General features: G+C 37.0%; 1 protein-coding gene across 4 annotated transcripts in view; it reads right to left on the reverse strand.

The window, feature by feature from the left end:
• SCAF4 (SR-related CTD associated factor 4) overlaps positions 1-19,882 on the reverse strand; it is a 62,680-nt gene that overhangs the window by 27,260 nt on the left and 15,538 nt on the right. For 2 of the 4 annotated variants that reach the window (XM_010366178.2, XM_010366187.2), the window contains exons 2-7: positions 9,351-9,434; positions 8,501-8,545; positions 6,526-6,687; positions 4,977-5,112; positions 4,510-4,652; positions 3,758-3,934 (exon numbers count right to left, since the gene is read on the reverse strand). In XM_010366178.2, the coding sequence (XP_010364480.2) occupies positions 3,758-3,934; positions 4,510-4,652; positions 4,977-5,112; positions 6,526-6,687; positions 8,501-8,545; positions 9,351-9,434 (747 nt within the window). The remainder of the gene's footprint in view (positions 1-3,757; positions 3,935-4,509; positions 4,653-4,976; positions 5,113-6,525; positions 6,688-8,500; positions 8,546-9,350; positions 9,435-19,882) is intronic. The other 2 variants (XM_030915729.1, XM_010366196.2) reach the window with 2 other exon arrangements.

Below are 19,882 nucleotides of genomic sequence, written 5' to 3' on the forward strand. Positions count from 1 at the left end.
CGGGTGATTAAGAAACATGATTAAGATTGTACAGTCAGTGAATGGCAGAATCAGGATACGGACACTAGTCCTTTCAACTTGAAAGCCCTCAGTCTCTGGCTTTCAATAAGCAATCTTTCCTTTCAAGTTGTGCTCCTTAAATTCCTAAACCTGTGTCATTCTATAACAGTTCTGTCTGGCGGGCGCGGTGGCTCATGCCTGTAATTCCAGCACTTTGGGAGGCCGAGGCGGGCGGATCATGAGGTCAGGAGATCGAGACCATCCTGGCTAACACGGTGAAACCCCGTCTCTACTAAAAATAAAAATTAAAAAATTAGCCAAACGAGGTGGCAGACGCCTGTAGTCCCAGCTACTTGGGAGGCTGAGGCAGGAGAAAGGCATGAACCCGGGAGGCGGAGCTTGCAGTGAGCCGAGATTGCACCACTGCACTCCAGCCAGGGTGACAGAACGAGACTCCACCTAAAAAAAAAAAAAAAGAAAAGAAAAAGAAAAAATAGTTCTGCCTAGAGATTCTGGTTTTGCTTTATTGAACAACAGATTTCTGAATCAGTAATGAAAGTTCCGTCCTTAGACAACATAGTATATAGGACTAAACTAAGTGTAATGAGTGTTTTGGGATAGAGCTAACTTATGTTTCTTTCTTTGTAGTTCTAGGCCAAGTGAGTAAAGTTCTTACAAATGAGCAAGTTAGTATTTTCTGTACAGGAACCATCATAGCCCAGGTGCCTTGCTGTCTTACACACATTTTTATTTAACCCTCATGGTAACAATAAAATATTTTTACTACCATCTTTATTTTACACTACTGAACACTAAACATTAATTTAACAACAGGATAGTCTGTAAGTAATTGGAGCCAAAATTAAAATCTGGTCAAAGTTGCCTACAAAAAACAAAACCTACGATCTTCACAGTTTATTACATATTAATATGTTCTTTAAAGTTTGAAGAATACTGCTTTGAAAAAAATACTTAAAGCAATTAAAAAATTTAAATGGGGTCTATCCAAAAAGAAATTTTAGTTGCTTTTTAGGAAACTGAAGATCTATAAACCAGCTGAAACAAATTATTTCCAGTGAGAAGCCTGAAATAGACCTTTTTAGTCAAAGGAAAAGCACAGAATTCCTTTTTCTAAACTTATGGGCCAATCCACTTAAGGTTAAATACTAGAGCAATTAGAATTCACATTAATAAGAGAAAGATGCTCACTATCATGGCTTTTCCTAAATTTACCTATAAATTCAAAGGAATTCTATACACCGACATAGAAATGTATAGTTTTTTCCAGTTTATCTGGAAAAGTATGCTGTGATGGTTAATTTTGTATCAACCTGTCTAAGTTATGTAGTGCTCAGCTGTATGATCAAACACTAATCTAGATGTTGCTGTGAAGCTGTTTTTTAGATGAGAGTAACATTTAAATCAGTAGACTCTGAGTAAAGCAGACTACTCTCGATAATGAGTGGGCCTCAATCAATCAGTTGAAGGCATTAAAAATAAGAACTGAGGTAGAAGGAATTATCCTCAACAGTGCAACAGAGAAACCCTGGCCTGAGTTTTTAGTCTGCTATCCTGCAAATTCAGACTCAGGCCTACAATGTTAACGCCTCCTGAATTTCCAGCCTGCAGACCTGCCCTACAAATTTCAAAATTGCTAGCCCCTACAATTGCGTGAGCCAGTTTCGTCAGGTAAACCTATCTTTCATTCAACAATCTAGATAGACAGATGCAGATGTAGATACAATTACTGGTTTTGTTTCTCTCGAAGTCCTGACTAATACATTTCATGATAAATGAAGAAAGTTGGAAAAAGTATGAGGGGGAGTTTGAAAAACAGTTAAGTGGGAGGGGGAGAGACGGGACACTAGGAAATGAAAGACAGTCTGTTACAAGAATAATGATGATGCAGAAATAAACAAATATATTAGTGGGACAGAACAGTGTCCAGAGGTAAGACACAGAAACATATTGGAATTTAGTGTATAAAAAAGTAGTGAGGGAGAACTGGCTATTTTCAAAAATATAAAGGTTTAACTATCTTGAACCATATTCTAAAACAGATTCCAGAGGGACTAAACAGACAATCATAAAAAAAAACCTTACTAGAATATAGAATTCTTTTTTAATACAAATGATTTTCCTAATCACAACATAAAACAAAAAACTAGTAAAACCAAATATATGAATTTATGTTCATATGCGCATGCAAACAGGTATGCAAGAATATACACAAACAAATCTGTTCAAATCTACAGCGTGGAATTCTTCCCTTATTTTATAACTTTCTCTATTACCTGTTTTGTTTTTTTTTTCTACACGTATATATTTCTTTTTTACTCAAAAAAATGTATCCAACTTTTGTTTAATCAGTCATCACTCATAAATCACTAAGATATAATGAAAACTGTTATTTACTACGTGCATTTTTAATTTAGACTATTGGCAATAAAGTCCTTCTGTTTTTATAGTTAGGATGTTGGAAAGAATCAGAAATTTTAAAGATGATGAAACCAAAGGCATCAGTCCTGATTTTCAAACTTTTGAGTTTTTTTGCAGTGAAAACTGAAATGTCATATGATGTTTTACAAAGTCATAAACCAAATAAAACAAACAAGAGTGAAGCTGTTAGGGTTAAATTTCAATGAGAAGCTCTAAGCTGTTCAGCATATCCATATCCTTAGTGGCAGCTTCTTAAAGACGCCTAAGAAACCACAGGCCCGATAGAGCAGCTGAAAGACACTGACCTAACTCAAATCCTCTTTTTTGTTGTTGCTTGTTTTTTAGAGACAGGATCTCATTCTGTTGCCCAGGATAGCGGCACAATCATGGCTTACTGCAGCTTTGAATTCCTGGGGCCAAGCAATCCTCCCACCTCAGCATCCTGGGTGGCTAGGGCTACAGATGCGACCATGTCCAGCTGGTTCCCAAACCCTCATATAATATATATATGGTAACTAAGGTTAAAATGCACACACACACACATATTAAAAATAATATATTTTATATATTTTTTATATATTATTAAAAATACCCATACATTATTAATACACACACACATATATTAAAAATAAACACAGACGGGGTCTCACTATGTTGCCCAGGCTGGTCTCAAACTCCTGGGTTCATGAGATCCTCCCTTCTCGACCTCCCAAAGTGTTGGGACTATAGGCATGAGTCACCACACTTGGCTGTCAGGTTTTTTTAACAGCAAAAAACCGAAAGCAATTTGAATGTCTATTAGTAGTGCAATGGCTGAACTGTAATGTGCTCATGTAGTGGAATACTATGTATTACATGAATTCAGTAAAAATGTAGATCTAAATCCACTATTAACGTTAACAACAACAAAAAAGATATAATAGTATTAACACCAAAACAAGTGGGTATGTATTATAATCAATTAAAGAAAAGCATGTATCTGTAGGAAATTAATTCTGAAAAGATATAAGGCAAAATGTTACACAGTAATCCCCAAGTACTGGGGTTAATGAAGAATTTTCTGTTTCCTTTACTCCCTAATTTTTTTTTTTTCACTTTTTTCATTTTACACTAGCAAATTCAGCTTCAAACCCTGGAAATTTTTGCAGTGAGCACACATCGCATTTAAAACCAGGGAAAATAATCGATGTTTTGATGTTGAGGGGGAAAATCTCCCAAATTACAAAACAACATAATGAACAATCCACAGAAGGGATAACTTCCATAATTCAAGTTGAGTGATATAAATGGTGGAGTGGGTTATGTGAGAGAAATATACCTTGTCAAATGCAGTTTTCTGTTCAGGTGGGGGGAAAGCAGCTTTTTGTTCAGATGGTTGTGTAGGAGTTGTCTTTAACTGAGCTGTGATAGCCTGAACCTGAGCCATCACAGCATTGTCAAGGGCAGGAGACTGTGGTTTTGGAGGCTGTTGAAAAGTCTGAAGGATCTGCTGAAGCTTAAAGAATGGGAAAACCAATAAATCACAGAACAAAGTATAATCATACTATCAAAAGTTAATTTAATTAAAAAGATGTCTTAAAGGTGATTCAAAGTAGCACAGGCACAGAATAAATTGGGAAAAAATTCTTTTACTAATGGTTAAATTTGTTGTGAATGAATATATAGAGATACAATGGGCACTGCTTAAGGTTAAAAATGTATGCTGACAATGTCAATGATATAAGATGATGGTCAAAGAGAAAAGAAAATACACTAAATTGTGAACAAGCATAAGTTTTCTAGAAAAATGGAAAAATCCTCTCCGTTACAAATAATTTTGAAATCCATCAGAAATGCTAGAATTGTGAGCAACATGAGCCACTTAGCAGTTCTGAAGTTGTGTGTTGTTCCCTTGTTTATCACTTCTACATTTTCCCTATTACTCCTACATTACTTCTCGTGAAGGCTTTTCTAGTTGAAAAGCAGATGTATTTTCTCCTTTGAATGTGCTTATTAACGAAGAACAGAAAACAAGAAGTGACAACAGTACCTAGTCCTGCAAACAATTTCACCTTTGAGTAGACAGTTTACCTGTTGGCCTTGAGTTGTCTGAAATAGCTGAGCCACAGCAGCAAAAGCATCAGAGCTGGGCAACTGTGGTACAGTTGGGACGGAGTTTGGAGTGGCTTGTGCGGGAGGTTCAGAAGAAACTTTTACTGGAGGTGGAGGTGAGCCTAAAAAAGAAAAGGGCATTAAGGCCTAAAAACAAGTTAATCTACAAGTTTTCCTAATTAAGCTTCTTCGCTAAAATAACGTTTTATCCAATTTAACACAGTATAAAATATATAGATTGTGGCACTATAGTTCATACTGTAACAACTACCAGAAAAGTAGACCTTTATTATAAATAGAAATTATGGAAAGAAAATCGTACCTTCCAAGATGTAAACTCAAGTTTCCTTCTTATAGAAAAATTCCATCAATACAGATAAACTCTGACTGTCTCATGTGCAAAAAATTATGCCATTGTGTGAGCTCACAGATACATTTGACCATACCTTCATTATTGGTAACATTTTCTGCTACTGGGGCTGCATTACTGGTTCCTGCTGCCATGTCCAAAAGAGGTTGAATAATTTCAATTTTGAACACTCCATTTTTTTGCCAAAGGTTCAGCACACGAACTATTTTACTCTGTTATGCATGGGGAACACAAATATACAATGAATATTTGCATAAATAACTTATTATACTCTTACAAAAAAAAAAAAAAAAAAAAAGAGAGAGGAAAACCCCCTAGGCTAATATTTCCATACTATGTGTGTTTCATAAACGGGGGGGGAAAAAAATCAGAAATACAACTTGGTTAAACTACTCTAATTAGTCTTTCTTCAGTGGTATCATCTAGAGTAAGGAACAGAGAGGGACAATAGATCCAGACAATAAAAAGAAATTTATTTGACATTTTCATTTTATTTTACTTATGGTTACAAAGAAACTCTATTACTGACAAAAAAAAAAAAAAAAAGCTATCTTAAAGAAGTAAATGAAGGAGAACTTCTTGAGAGTAATTATAACAGCTAAAATATTTAAGAAACTGGCCTGTAATCAAAATTAAAATTATGTGGCCAAGTAAATATGAAGGAGATCCAGAGAAGATGTTATTCATGGGCACAACTTTTATCTTTACTTAAGGAATCATCTTGGTTTTGGGTGTATTTTTCCCATAACAGCATTCTTCCAAGAATATAAAAACAGCATCTATGACACTCAAATTTATATGCTGTTTATTGTAAATGTCTCTGTTCTTCATTATTCTGAGTATGTTTACTAGTATAATTCCCCCTCCTACTTATAGTCAGCTACTGTATCTGTAATGTTTTTCTACTTTTATATAGTATGTTGTAAAGCCAACTGTATACATAAGGAATTAAATACTGTAGTCTGATTGCTAATGAATACCACTTAAGCATCAGCATCTCTATATGTTGGGGAAGAACATCAGTTATTGGCCCTTTCTTTCTGGAATAACCAACAATCAGATGATAGCTGTCTTTTTCTACTGCACAATTTCTTCCTTACTCAACTACACAAGCACATCTTTCCAACGATACCTTCTTTAAAGATGATGTTCTTTTCTTGTTATTTTTTAAAAATTTTACTTTACTGTGGTAACAACACTTAACTGAGATCCACTCACTTAGCACATTTTTAAGTGTACAATGCAGAATTGTTAACTATAGGTACAAGGTTGTTCAGCAGATCTCTACAACCTATTCATCTTGCTTAAATGAAATGTCAAACCATTGATTAGCAGCTCCTAATGTTTCCCTTACCCCCGTCCCTGGCAACCACTATTACACTCTTTGATTCTATAAATTTTGTTCCTGTCATATTTCAACAGTATGACTGAGAATCCTAAAGAACTCATAAGAAAACAGATAAATATGAAACGACCACTGAAGAAAAAACTGTGTTATGTTTCAACCTCACAGACATCGCTATATGAAAATCTTATCTAGTAATACAGTAGGCTCCAAATATCTAATATACATTTAAAATAATTTTTTTTAAAAATACAAGTTTTAGTTTAAAAATTAACTATACCTTATCTTCAGATGGACAAAGATATAAATATTGGAATGTGGCGGTTATGTTTTTAGAGAATCTTGGCCCAAAAACATCTTTATCGGTTCCAAACTGATGACGAGACTGTCGCACAATTGAGTCAATTACATATAATCCTGGAACCTTGTATTCTGGTTTACACTGCAAGGATAAAGATGTAAAATCAGTACAGAAAAAGCAAAGTCACAATCTGACACCTACTATTTTCACATTCATGAAACTTTTCTATATCCATCCAAAGGTTGTTTTTAAAAAACTACGTGAATGCTTCAGCTCTCTAAATGGCTAACTTGTCAAACTGCCTATGTCTATATGGAACTACCATTATTCTCTTGATACTACTGACCCCCAAGGTTTTACCCTTCTTTGATTTCTCTGCTTCCCTACACCCAATGTCCCAAAATCAACATTACTTTACCAATCCTTAAGCCAGTTCCATACAAATTCACCTATTATGGTAGTCTCTACAATTCATCCTGCTCAAAAAGGTAATTTTTACCTTTCAAAATTAACAAAACATTTTAAAATGTATCAATTTTAATTCTATTAAAGTACAGTACCAAATAAAAATTAAACAGTGCTGGGCGCCGTGGCTCACGCCTGTAATCCCAGCACTTTGGGAGGCCAAGTTGGGCGGATCATGAGGTCAGGAGATCGAGACCATCCTGGCTAACACGGTGAAACCCCATCTCTACTAAAAATACAAAAAATTAGCCGGGCGTGGTGGTGCGTGCCTGTAGTCCCAGCTACTCGGAGGCTGAGGCAGGAGAATGGCGTGAACCCAGGAGGTGGAGCTTGTAGTGAGCCGAGATGGTGCCACTGCACTCCAGCCTGGGCGACAAAGCAAGACTCCGTCTCAAAAAAAAAAAAAAAAAAAAAATTAAAAGGAGAAGTTGTTTTTGGCTTACCAAACTGACAACAGCAGAGAAAAGCAGAGAAACAGACACCTATATATATTTCTGGTGGTAGTGGAAACAGGTATAACCCTTTAAGGAAGACAATTTAGCAATAAAAGCAAAGTCTTATTTCATCCACCAATTCTACATCTAGGAATTTATGCCAAAAAAAAAAAAAATTAGGTCGAACAATTCAGAAAATGGCCACGTGCATCATGGTAACAACCGCAGAGAGTATTTTGCAAATGTTTATGATAAACTCTGTGGGAAAAGCAGGCTAACGACCAGTATTATACCCATTTTTACTTTTATAAATGTACACGTACATAAATAAAAAATAAATCCAAATGTATTAATAAATATTGCAGTAATTTGGTGACAGTGCCTCTAGGTAATTTTTTCCACTTTATTTATTTGTACTTTGATGTGCTATATGCAAAGCGTTTACTAACCTTTTTTTTTTTTTTTTTTTTTTGCCTGTTGGAGCTTTAACTTTTGTACCTAAGCCAGTATACAAGGGCCATGGATTAGAGACATTTTTATAAACACTGATTAGTAGGTACTACATGTCATAGCTCCAGGTCAGGGGTTAAGAACTAAGTCTCTGTTCTCTATTTTCTACTGAGACAGATGTATGCTAATCACACAGTTGTAAAACAACAGACAACTGAACTGAAAATTTTATTCTGATGGGAAAAGGGAAAAATTGGGAAAATTTTACAAAGTAGTTTCATTTGAAATACTCAAAGCTGAGTTAAACGCCTAAACGTCAATAGCAGTCAATGCAAGGGGTAGAGTAAGCACTTCAGGTTTAGGGAAGGGTCATGACCAACATATAAGAAACTGCTGTGAGTTGAGTGCTAAGTTCACAGTAAGTGAAGTACCAATTAATGGTACCGCTAAAAAATTTGTTTTTATAAACTTCTAGTGATTAAAAAGAACCTCTAGTGACTACATTTTTATGAAGTGGCTTTAGAAACAAGCATCCAGGTTAAATTTACAAAGTCAATTACAAATCATAATGTAACTAAAATGAGGTAATAATGAGAGATAGTTACCTTTTTGATGAACTTTTCTACTATTTGAACTACATGCTTATAAAGCTGAAAGAATTAAGAGAAAATTACTGTTCAGTTTACATATTTCTGCATTTCCTGTAATTAGAAAATACTTAAAACTCTGAAATCTATACAATTTAATTATCAATACTGAATGAACCATGAGAAATACATAATCAAAAATTAAAAAAAACCTTAAAAACAAATCAGAGAAAAACAAACTAAAAACAGAAAATTACAAAAATTCCCCAAACAGAAGGTCCTTTTTCTTAAATTTTAAATCAATAAACCTTCATGAAGCAGAATATTTGGCAACCTTATGGGACAAAACCAATGGATTAGAGCTAAACAATGTAGTTTCTAAAACAAGTCACATTTTAAAGTGTGATACTGGGTAAGACATTTCATTTCACAGAGCTTGAATTTTTTCTCTTTAAAAATGAAGCTAAATAGTTGGTTTATGATAAGGAATACATGAAAATTTAAAAAAACTGCTTTGAGGCTGGGCATGGTGGTGCACACCTGTAATCCCAGCTACTCGGGTGGCTCAGGCATGAGAATCACTTGAACCCGGGAGGGGGAAGTTGCAGTGAGCCGAGATCCCACCACTGCATTCCAGCCTGGGCGACACAGTGAGACTCCATCCCCCTATCCCTGCCAAAAACCAAACTGCTTTGAAACAATATGTTACAATGCCAATGTATGCTTATCATGTACCTTCAGCAAAGGCTGGTTAGAGCTCTTTGATTTAGGCCTGAACTAATTCACAAGTTGACTTCTCATGTTTAAAAGTAAAAAATATTTTCAAAATTTCAAAAACATTTCTCAAATTGATTTATTTTGTCATTACCTTAATAGCTTTAATAGCAGCTTTAGTGATGAGAATCATCTTGGCTCTAGAGATGGGAGGTTTCATATCCATAAGTGAAAAGAGCTTAAAAGACAAAAAAAAAAAAACCACAAAACAACACTTTAAAAAATCTTTTGAAACATAAAGTTTAACTATTTGGCTAGTAAATAACCACCTTTCCTACATATCTGCATCACCACCTGGAAAATACAAATGGGGTGGGGGGGGAGGGAGGTCTTAGCAGCTAGGGCAGCAGGAAGAGCTTTGGTGGCCAGGCAGCCCAGCTTTGTGAAGGCTCTTGGTGTGCAGGTACCCAACACACACACCCCCACTGCCATGATACCCAAGAAGAAGGTCAGCTCTGCCAAAGGGGTGGTGAAGGGGTAGTGAAGAAACAGCCCAAGAGGCAATTGGCATGGCTGTCAGCTAAACCTGTTTCTGCCAAAGAGGAAATGAAGCTGAAAAACAGCAGCAGAGAAGGATAAATCCTTAGACAAAAAAGTGCACACAAAAGGGAAAGGGAGGGGGAGCAACGAGAAAACAGGCTCAAGTGACTAACCAAGAAACTAAAGATTTACCTGCAGAAAATGGAGAAACTAAAACCAATGAGGGTCCAGCCTCTGATGACGCCAGAGAAAGAAGCCAACTCTACTCAGTACATACCATGTCTTATCAGTGGTCCCTTCATCCCACTTTTTAATGTATAAATGCTTTATTTTTTAAAGAGGTAAAATCATTCACTGGTTATTTTTTGGTACAACCAGAAGAGAGTGTGGGATGTTGTATTACAGGAGGCTTTGACTGTCTTGGATGTCTGCTTAACATTCCACAGATGGGGGGATTACTTTTTATATCCTATGTCTCTACTAAATATACAAAAATTAGCCGGCCGTGGTGGCATGCGCCTGTAATCCCAGCTACTCAGGAGGTGGAGGTTGCAGTGAGACAAGGCTGCGTCACTGCACTCCAGCTTCGGCAACACAGCAAGATTTTGTTTCCAAAAAGCACAAACAAATAAAAACCAAATTTAACAAATCTCACAACAGTAAATCTACAGCCGTCAGGTGCTTCCATGAAACTTAACCACATACTTCTCTCAAAGGGTTAAATCCAACCAAAACATAAGGAGAGTCCATAGAGGGTTATAAAGATAAAATCCTGACATTAAGAAACATATCTAGCTTATTATTTTTGTTTGGTTTAACCATAAGCATACACTTACCTGGGACTTCCAAAAGATATTGTGAAGTTTCAGAGATTCCCAACATTATGAAACTCATACGAATCACATTTCCATTCTTTCAATTTATGTCAGTATTCCAAATATGGAGCCCTAGGGTATGAACCTTTACCAGACCACTAGCTAAGAGGCTAGCCTAAAACACGAGTGTTTTCTGAGAGTAAACAGCCCCACCTAGCAGTGTATCCTAAAAATTCAGACAGCTTTCACACCTTTTCAAAACTATAGACATCAGTAACAATTTTAGAAAAGGTATGGAATGCCAAATATAATCAATAAAAAACCAGATAACTACTTAAGCAGAAAATAATAATATTTTCCATAAGATACAGAAAATGGAGAAAACACTAATATATGAACACAGGAATTCATTTTAATAAAAAGATTCTCTAAATAAGGTTGTGATTCTTCATTGTATTACTCCATTTGCCAATGTAATAAAAAAATTCTCTTTGAGAATAAAATGCTAACTGAAAGGCAATTAGAAAAGAAATAGTAAGGCCAGGTGCAGTAGCTCACCTGACGACAGGAGTTTGAGACCAGCCAGGCCAGCAAGGCAAAACTCCATCTCTACTATAAATACAAAATGGTGGCAGGTGCCTGTAGTCCCAGCTACCTGGGAGGCTGAGGCAGGAGACCCGCTTGAACCCAGGAGGAGGTTGCAATAAGCCATGATCGCGCCACTGCACTCCAGGCTGGGCGACAGAGCGAGACTCTTTGTCTTTAAAAAAAAAAAAAAAAAAAGAAAAGAGAAGAAATAGTAAATCCTTAAAATTATATAAACCAGTAAGAAACGATTTAACATATTTCAACTTAAATACAAATTCTAAAAAAACAACACTGCATGATTCATAAATATGTAGCATACATTTATAAAAGGTATATTCTATGTTACAAAATCTATTTATAAGACAGTTGCTTATTATTGTTCTATTTTCTATACCTTAACACAGCAAAAGGGCATGCAAAAAAAAAACCAAAAACCAAAAAACAAACAAACAAAAAACCCATGGGTTTTAAGAATGAACACGCTCACACACATTTAATTCTTGGGTTGTCTCCACAACTCTTAAATGATTTCTGCAAAAATCCCGACGAAACTAGGAACCCTCTCTTCCTTGTTCTCAACCTCCTGAGCCAAGACCACTTCTTAATGTGATTCATGCCAAACACTTAATACACTACTATATTTTGAATAGATTAAATCTTTAATAATAAAGTAGAAGCAATAAAGGGCCTTTCCCTGTAGAAAGTCAAGAGGGTCAGGATGGTCAGGAGGCCAAGAAAAGGAATCTAAATGTATATCCAAGGCAGTCTGGAACTTTCATGCAGGTACAAGAAACTTATGTCAAAATAGCCACAAGATTATTTTATAGGAGATGAACAAATGTGACTCCCTGTTTACTGCTACAAACCAAAGCTTTGTGTGAAATCTCTATGCGGAGGGTGGGTAAGAAAGCCTTCACCTGTCTGTTCTTTTCCTGATCCCTTCTCCTCATTCCTGAACTGTAGGAGACTGAGGCCCATCGGGCACTGGTTTCCCCATCACTGGGGGGTGGGCAACTATTTCATGATTGATTTTGCTGAACCAGGTACTTCCTTTCCCATTTTCTTTTCTTTTTTTTTTTTTTTTGAGGCAGAGTCTCACTCTGTCGCCGGGGCTGGAGTGCAGTGGCCGGATCTCAGCTCACTGCAAGCTCCGCCTCCCGGGTTTACACCATTCTCCTGCCTCAGCCTCCCGAGTAGCTGGGACTACAGGCGCCCGCCACTTCGCCCGGCTAGTTTTTGTATTTTTAGTAGAGATGGGGTTTCACCGTGTTAGCCAGGATGGTCTTGATCTCCTGACCTCGTGATCCGCCCGTCTCGGCCTCCCAAAGTGCTGGGATTACAGGCTTGAACCACCGCGCCCGGCTTGCTTTCCCATTTTCTAATGATTTTCTAACATACAAACTCACTGTTTTCCCTTCCCTTCTCCTTTCCCTGGGAAAATACAATGAATAAAGACTTATTGGTACTGAAACTGTCAAAAAAAAAAAAAAAAAAAGAAAGAAAGAAATGAGCAACAGTAAGAACTACTTCTCTGATCACTGAAAGCTTAAGAGTAAATTTTAAGGAAGCCTAACCCAGAGTTAATATTCATCTAATCCCTCCAAAAAGCACTTCTTAATCATTTCAGCAGTAAGCGACTCACTAAATTAACAGCTAAATGAACACACAAGACAGACTAGTGTAGCTTCTAAGAAAACGCTCCATAGTCTCTACTTAAAGCATCATAATGTATTTAAAAAATTAAAGACTATACCACATAACAGTATAACCATCATTCAGGCAAAAGACCAGCAAGAGAACCATCAGGTACCATAATCTTGAGACAGTTGCAGAGTATTATTACATTCCATAAAGAAAATATTATTTGGAAAGAGAAGAGGAAATCAACATTTGAGTGGTTATCAGGCAGCAATGAGTTTAAGTGATATGACATGTTGTACTTTTTACTTAATCATGTTAACTAAGGCAGATCTGTTACATCTGTTTTGAGATAATACTCAAAAAGGGTTACATCTGTTTTAGATGATGCCTAGGCCACGATCTGAACTAAAATTTTCTGATTCTAAAGTTCACACTCCCTCAAAACATACCCATACCCGATACAATGCTGCATACAGACTAAATTTGTGCAGAGACCATCAACTATGATAGGGAATATAGGGGGGGGAAAAATCCAGGAGGGCCTTTGTGCCTGCCTGTATACCGTTTGGATTCAGGGATAACAATGAAACATACTGAATTTAATTTGGGATGCCTACTAAATACCAGGCAGAGAAAGGAATATGGATCTTGAATGTATAAGAGATCCAGGCTAGAAACTGAAAGGTTATAGAACTATGAGGACGGGTTAGAAGGAGCCTGGAGTAAGAAGGGACCCAAGAACATACATACCAGGCTGGTGTGGTGGTTCACAACTGTAATGCCAGCACTTTGGGAGGCCGAGGCTGGCGGATCACCTGAGGTCAGGAGTTTGAGACCGGCCTGGCCAACATGGTGAAACCCCATCTCTACTAAAAATACAAAAATTAATTGGGTGTGGCGGCACGTGCCTGTAGTCCCAGCTACTCAGGACGCTGAGGCACGAGAATCTCTTGAACTTAGGTGGCGAAGGTTGCAGTGAGCCAAGATGGTGCCACTGCACTCCAGCCTAGGATACAGAGCAAGACTCTCCAAAAACAAAAACAAAAAACAAACAAAAAAATCACAAAACAGAACAACAACATATATACCAAAAATTTCAATGCAGCAGAGAAAAAAACCTGCAAAAATGAACACCAGGACAAAGTAGAATCCCAGAAATTAAAGACATCTGGCATAGCCAAATGCTACAAGAGGTTCATCAGGATGCAAAGCAAATCTTGTTCATTTAGTTTGGCAATTAGGTGAATGCAAGTGACATCAGTTTTTGAAAGTGATTCCAAATTCCAACTGGTTAAGGAATGAGTGGCAGGCAAGGAAACAAATGCATTTTTGGTTCATTTTTCATTAATTCAACAAATATCTGAGAGCTTAGTAAATGGCAAGCTGAGAAGGAGACAGGACCATGTTTCAAGGCTTTTTTATAAGTGAGCACCCCTACTTACTTCTCGGGAGTTCAAGTGATCCTCCCATCTCAGCCTCCCCAGCAGCTGGAACTATAGGCATGTGCCACCCCACCAGAGAAGTTTCTTTTCAGACTACTTCTATTCTCCTTTACCAACATTTTTCTTAAAATTTCAAGCTGTGCATTTGCATTTGACATAATTTATAAAGAGAAACACTACAGGCGAATACAGATTTTTCAAACTTGGAGGTGTGCAAAATCACCTTTTAACACTCAATGAATGCTGTTAATATTTTATTGACTTATTTAATGCGCAAATTCATCAGTCTCCACCTTTTGCAAGACAAAAAAGCTCCCTGATACCTACAGCAATGCCTTCACTCGACAGATACAGAAATCCAGAAATTATGCTGATGTACTTTGACATAAAGGATATAAATTGATATACTTTCCTGGTAGGCATGTACACTGACACTGTCCATTTGGACAGAAATAGTAACAGCCTTTATGGTGAGGCAGACGTTTTTTTTTTTTTTTTTTTTTTGAGACGGAGTCTGGCTCTGTTGCCCAGGCTGGAGTGCAGTGGCGCAATCTCGGCTCACTGCAAGCTCCATCTCCCGGGTTCCCGCCATTCTCCTGCCTCAGCCTCCCGAGTAGCTGGGACTACAGGCGCCCGCCACCACGCCCGGCTAGTTTTTTGTATTTTTAGTAGAGACGGGGTTTCACCGTGTTAGCCAGGATGGTCTCGATCTCCTGACCTCGTGATCCGCCCGTCTCGGCCTCCCAAAGTGCTGGGATTACAGGCTTGAGCCACCGCGCCCGGCGAGGCAGACGTTTTAATTCCATTTTACAGATGACAGCACTGAGGCTCAACAGTCTGCTCAGATATAAAGTTAATTAAGTGGCGTAATTCAATCTGTAATCAACCATTTCCCAAAATTCTAATTCTTTTAACTAGTAACTAACAATAACAAAATTATTTCAAATATATTAGCCCAGAAAAATAGTGTACAGATAGTAAAGATAAAAAGGACTGTACAGTTACATTAAGTGGGAAAAAATTGCAATGTAGACCCAAACTAGAAAGTAATATACTAACATATAATTGTTATGAGGAGTTGAACCCAAGAACTTTTTAATTAAAAAATTTAAGTGGCACAGAGGTATAAAGTGACGTGCCCACCCAAGCAACAAGTTAGAGGCGATATAAATTACTAAAATAGTGTCAATTTTTTGATGCTTTAAAAGACCCTACAATATTGAATGTGGTGACTTACGAGGAAAGTGTCAGCATAATTTATTTAGATGATCAAATTTCAATTTCTCAAGACTAAAAGATCAATACACTGTTTTTATGTTTTAGAGCTCAATTTTATCTTAGGGCATGAGGGACAGCTTTAAATAGACAGCATGTTATACATTCAGAAATTCCTATTTCTGAATATTGACTCATGCAAATATTTCCAGGTAAGACATGGGCCCTCTACTGTTGCCAGTTCTGCTGAGTTTAATTCTCCCATTTGTTTGTTGCTTTTTTTTTTTTTTTTTTTTTTTGAAAGTCTGTCTCCCACACTGGAGTGCAGTGGCGGGATCTTGGCTCACTGCAACCTTTGCCTCCCGGGTTCAAGCGATTCTCCTGCCTCAGCCTCCTGAGTAGCTGTAGCTGGGATTACAGATGTGCATCACCACACCCAGCTAATTTTTGCCTTTTTAGTAGAGATGTGGTTTCACCTTGTTGCCCAGGCTGGTCTTTAACTCCTGGCCTTGTGTGATCTGCCCACCTCGGCCTCCCAAAGCGCTGGCATTACAGGCATGTCCTGATTCTTTTTTTTTTTTTTGAGATGAAGTCTCACTATTGTCTCCCAGGCTGGAGTGCAATGGTGAGATATTGGCTCACTGCAACCTCCACCTCCCGGGTTCAAGCGACTCACCTGCCTTAGTCTCCCAAGCTGGGATTACAGGCGCCTGCCACCATGCCTGGCTAATTTTTGTATTTTTAGTAGAGATGGGGTTTTCACCATGTTGGCCAGGCTGGTCTCAAACTCCTGACCTCAGGTGATCTACCCACCTCAGCCTCCCAAAGTGCTGGGATTACAGGCGTTTGAGCCACTGTGCCCGGCCTGATTCTCCCATTTTTAAAATAAACACTGATGGCCTTCTTATAAAACTGTTAATAGCATGAAATGAAATGAAAGCACCTAAAATAACCAGTGCTTAATAAATGTCTTGGTCTCTAACTCCTACCCCCCTCACATACACCGATCCCTGACTTTTGTTTCCCTTAATTAAAATCAATTATATTGCTCATTGTTATATCTGTTTTATTTTACATTTACACATGGTATATTTTTCTGATTCTAAAACAGAATGAACTTGTTAGTTGTAAATGATTTATTACTGAGTCCTTACTTGTGTCTAAAGCAAACTTGCAATTTATTAATCTTAAATAAGAGTTAATTGTCATGGTCACCAATATTGTTTGAGGAATCTCTCAAGAGAAGCATATAATCTTGTGATGATCTAAGATTTTGACTGATTTTCCAATCAATCAGAAAATCACTGATTTTCCACAATAATTTGTTAGAATAATGGTTAAATGCATGGGCTCAATAATCAACTGCCTGAGAAATCTTGGCTCTACCACTTGCTACCTATGAGAATTTATTTCACCATCTGTAAAATGGGGATAATAGTACTTCCTACTCAATTAATGAAGTCTAAGAATTAAACACAAACAATACATACAAAAGCACTTAGAGCAACATCTAGCACAGAGTAAATACAAAACAGACATTAATGAGTATTACCACTACTCGTAATTTTTTTGAGAAAAAGACAGAATCCTGGAGTTAATCCAGAGCAGTGTTTTTCAAACTGTGGGTTGAGATCCATGAATGAATTATGTAATTCCTACTGTGTGTATTGTGGTCAAAAAATATGAAGGACAACAGCCCAGGGAAAAAGTATTTTGTTTTTAGAAATGAGGAGAATAAGGCCCAAACTAACTGCTAGTCACCTTTCAAAAATGTATAGGTTCCTTCAAACCATTAATAAATTTCTTATGGACAAACGGGGGGAGGGTGGGGAAAAGCAGCACTGCCATGTGGGAAAAAAACTTCATGTTTTTCAATCAAGTTTAGATACACGTAAGTATTATACACAGAGTAGACAAGAGATTCAAAGATAATTCAGTTACTTATGACCAACATCCAATTTCAGTCAACAAACCTCAGGAAAAAAAGCTATCAGCTTTATATACCAAGTCTGAAAGCCACAAGATTTAATATAATTCCAATGAAATCTACTACTGAGAAAAACCAGAAATTGTGGTATTCTATAGAGAGTGAGAAAGATTTGGTTTTGAATCTGGGTCTGGCCATGCAGATGATTCTGGGCAAATTAATTTATCTGAGCCATAACGTCCTCATTTGTAAAAAGGATATACCGATGTCTGCTTGATAGGTATCAGTTTCAGTTAGAACGAAATGAGTTTCTGTATATGAAATGAATGACTTGGACTATGTCACCCGGCAGAGGACAAGTATTCAATAAACATCACTAGGTGCAGAGCTCCCCCAACATTATAGCCTGTATTCACAATTAATGTTATCTGTGAACGAATAAAAAGTGTCAGAGCAGCCAGAGAAAACCATGAAATCCTCCTGCATAAAAATAACAACAGCCCCTCCAAATACAAGACTTCTTTAGAAGGGATAAGCATAGTGGAAAAACATGCTACTTGTCAGCAGTAGATACGAGTTTGGCTCTTTGCTCTGTCACTAGCAGAATGACCATGAAAATGTCTAAACATGCCACTGCCCGGATGCATGACATATAGAAGCCTGAGATACAAAATCCTCTAAAAATTATGAAGAATAATTCATCCTGATCCCTAATACCAGTAAAGAGTTTCAAGTGAAGATAAAGAAGAACGAGGCTATCTGGCCTGTGATACCTGCAGAATTCACAATGTTTAGGGATGAATCAAAGTAACATGGGTACTCTGCTATTTACCAATGGCATAAACCTTAAGAAGTTTAGTCAACCGTTCTAAACTTCAAGACTTTTTAAAATCTGAAAAACAGGGATTAACTGGCTCACCTCACCACATTGTTAGGATTAAACAGGATAATGTACATAAATCTCTTAGCCCAGTAACTAACACATAAGTGCTCAGTAAATGGAGCAAAACAATGTGAAGATAACTAGTATTTCTTCTCTATTAGCCAAATGATAAGGTTTCTAAATGATCCTGGTTAATTCCCTTTAAGTATGGTATCCTCAAATGGACAGGGTCCGGATGTAGTCCTGCATTGTGAATTGGCTTTTTTATTAGTTTCCTATTTCTGCAGTAAGAAATTACCACAAATTTACTGGCTTAGAGCAACACAAATTACACTTTTGAGGTCAGAATCTCACCAGCATCAGCAAGGCGACATTCCTTGTAGAGGCTCTAGGGAAGAATCTATTTCTTGCCTATTCTAACTTCTACAGGGTGCCTACATTCTTTTGGCTCATGGCCTCTTCTTCCATCTTCAGAGCCAGCGGTATAGCGTCTTCTCCTTCTATCTCTTCTGTTGTTTTACTTCCTTCTTTGACTCCTACCTCTCTAGTATAAGGACACTTATGATTACATTGGGCCCACCCAAATAATCCAGGATAATTAACCCATCAACATCCTTAACCTTATTCACATCCCCGGTCTCTTTTGCCTTGTAAGGTAACATACTTACAGGTTTTAGGAATTAGATTATGAACATCTTTGGAGAAGGGGGCATTATTTATTACCTAAAAAAAAATAGGGCTTAAATCATTAACTCCAATTTGTAATCAACTGAAATCCTCAGGCTGCTTTCACCAGGATTCCCATCAAAACTAGATCTTCACGTTGACTTTGTGTTGGTTTCTAACAGACCGTTCAACCTCTTTAGGAAGTCCAGAAGTCATTTTCTGCTACCTGATGTAGCTCCAGCTATTCCAATCAGATTGTAAATTTCATGAATTCATTTTGTATGCTTTCCTCCAAGTCAATGTTTTCTAAAAATTAAAATAGGACCTATTTGAAAGATGACCTTAACTGATATTCCTTGGGTATTTATAACCAGTCAGCTACAATCCACTTAGCAATACTGTCATCCTGCCCATATTTTTCTAATTCATTCATAATGCAATCATATCCAATACCTTTCTGAAATATTCGGTATATAGTTTTCACTAGACATAACATACTTTACAAATGAAAAATGTTTAGTCTGTTATAAATTGTTAGTCAATCTGTTCTGGCTCTTAGTGACTAGCAATTTCTAAAAATTAATAAAAACTGGCAGACAAAAGTAAACTGGCACAGAGTCTACAATTTCCAAAGTATGCTTTTCCCTACTTTTTGAAATAAAGTTGTCACGGCAGTAAGAATTAGAAGACTATATACCAACCTAAATCTTTTTTTTTAAACTTAAATCTCTCAAGCAATATTTCTTTCTGAATCTTTCTCAATGGGGTATTTATCCCTTTCTTTTCGAAACCTAAACTTTAAAAAATGTATTTTCCTAAAATTACCTTGTAACGGATTACACTGATTATTTCCAGTACTCCTTCCTTTGGTAGTATGACCTCCAAGATGACAAAGCAATTTTCCCTTAAGCTCCTATTACTATGTAAAGTTGAATTTAAAGAAAAACTGGAAACGTTTCCTAAAATAAA

The sequence above is a fragment of the Rhinopithecus roxellana genome, chromosome 13 (genome assembly GCF_007565055.1).
Source record: "Rhinopithecus roxellana isolate Shanxi Qingling chromosome 13, ASM756505v1, whole genome shotgun sequence".
Lineage (NCBI taxonomy): Eukaryota > Metazoa > Chordata > Mammalia > Primates > Cercopithecidae > Rhinopithecus > Rhinopithecus roxellana.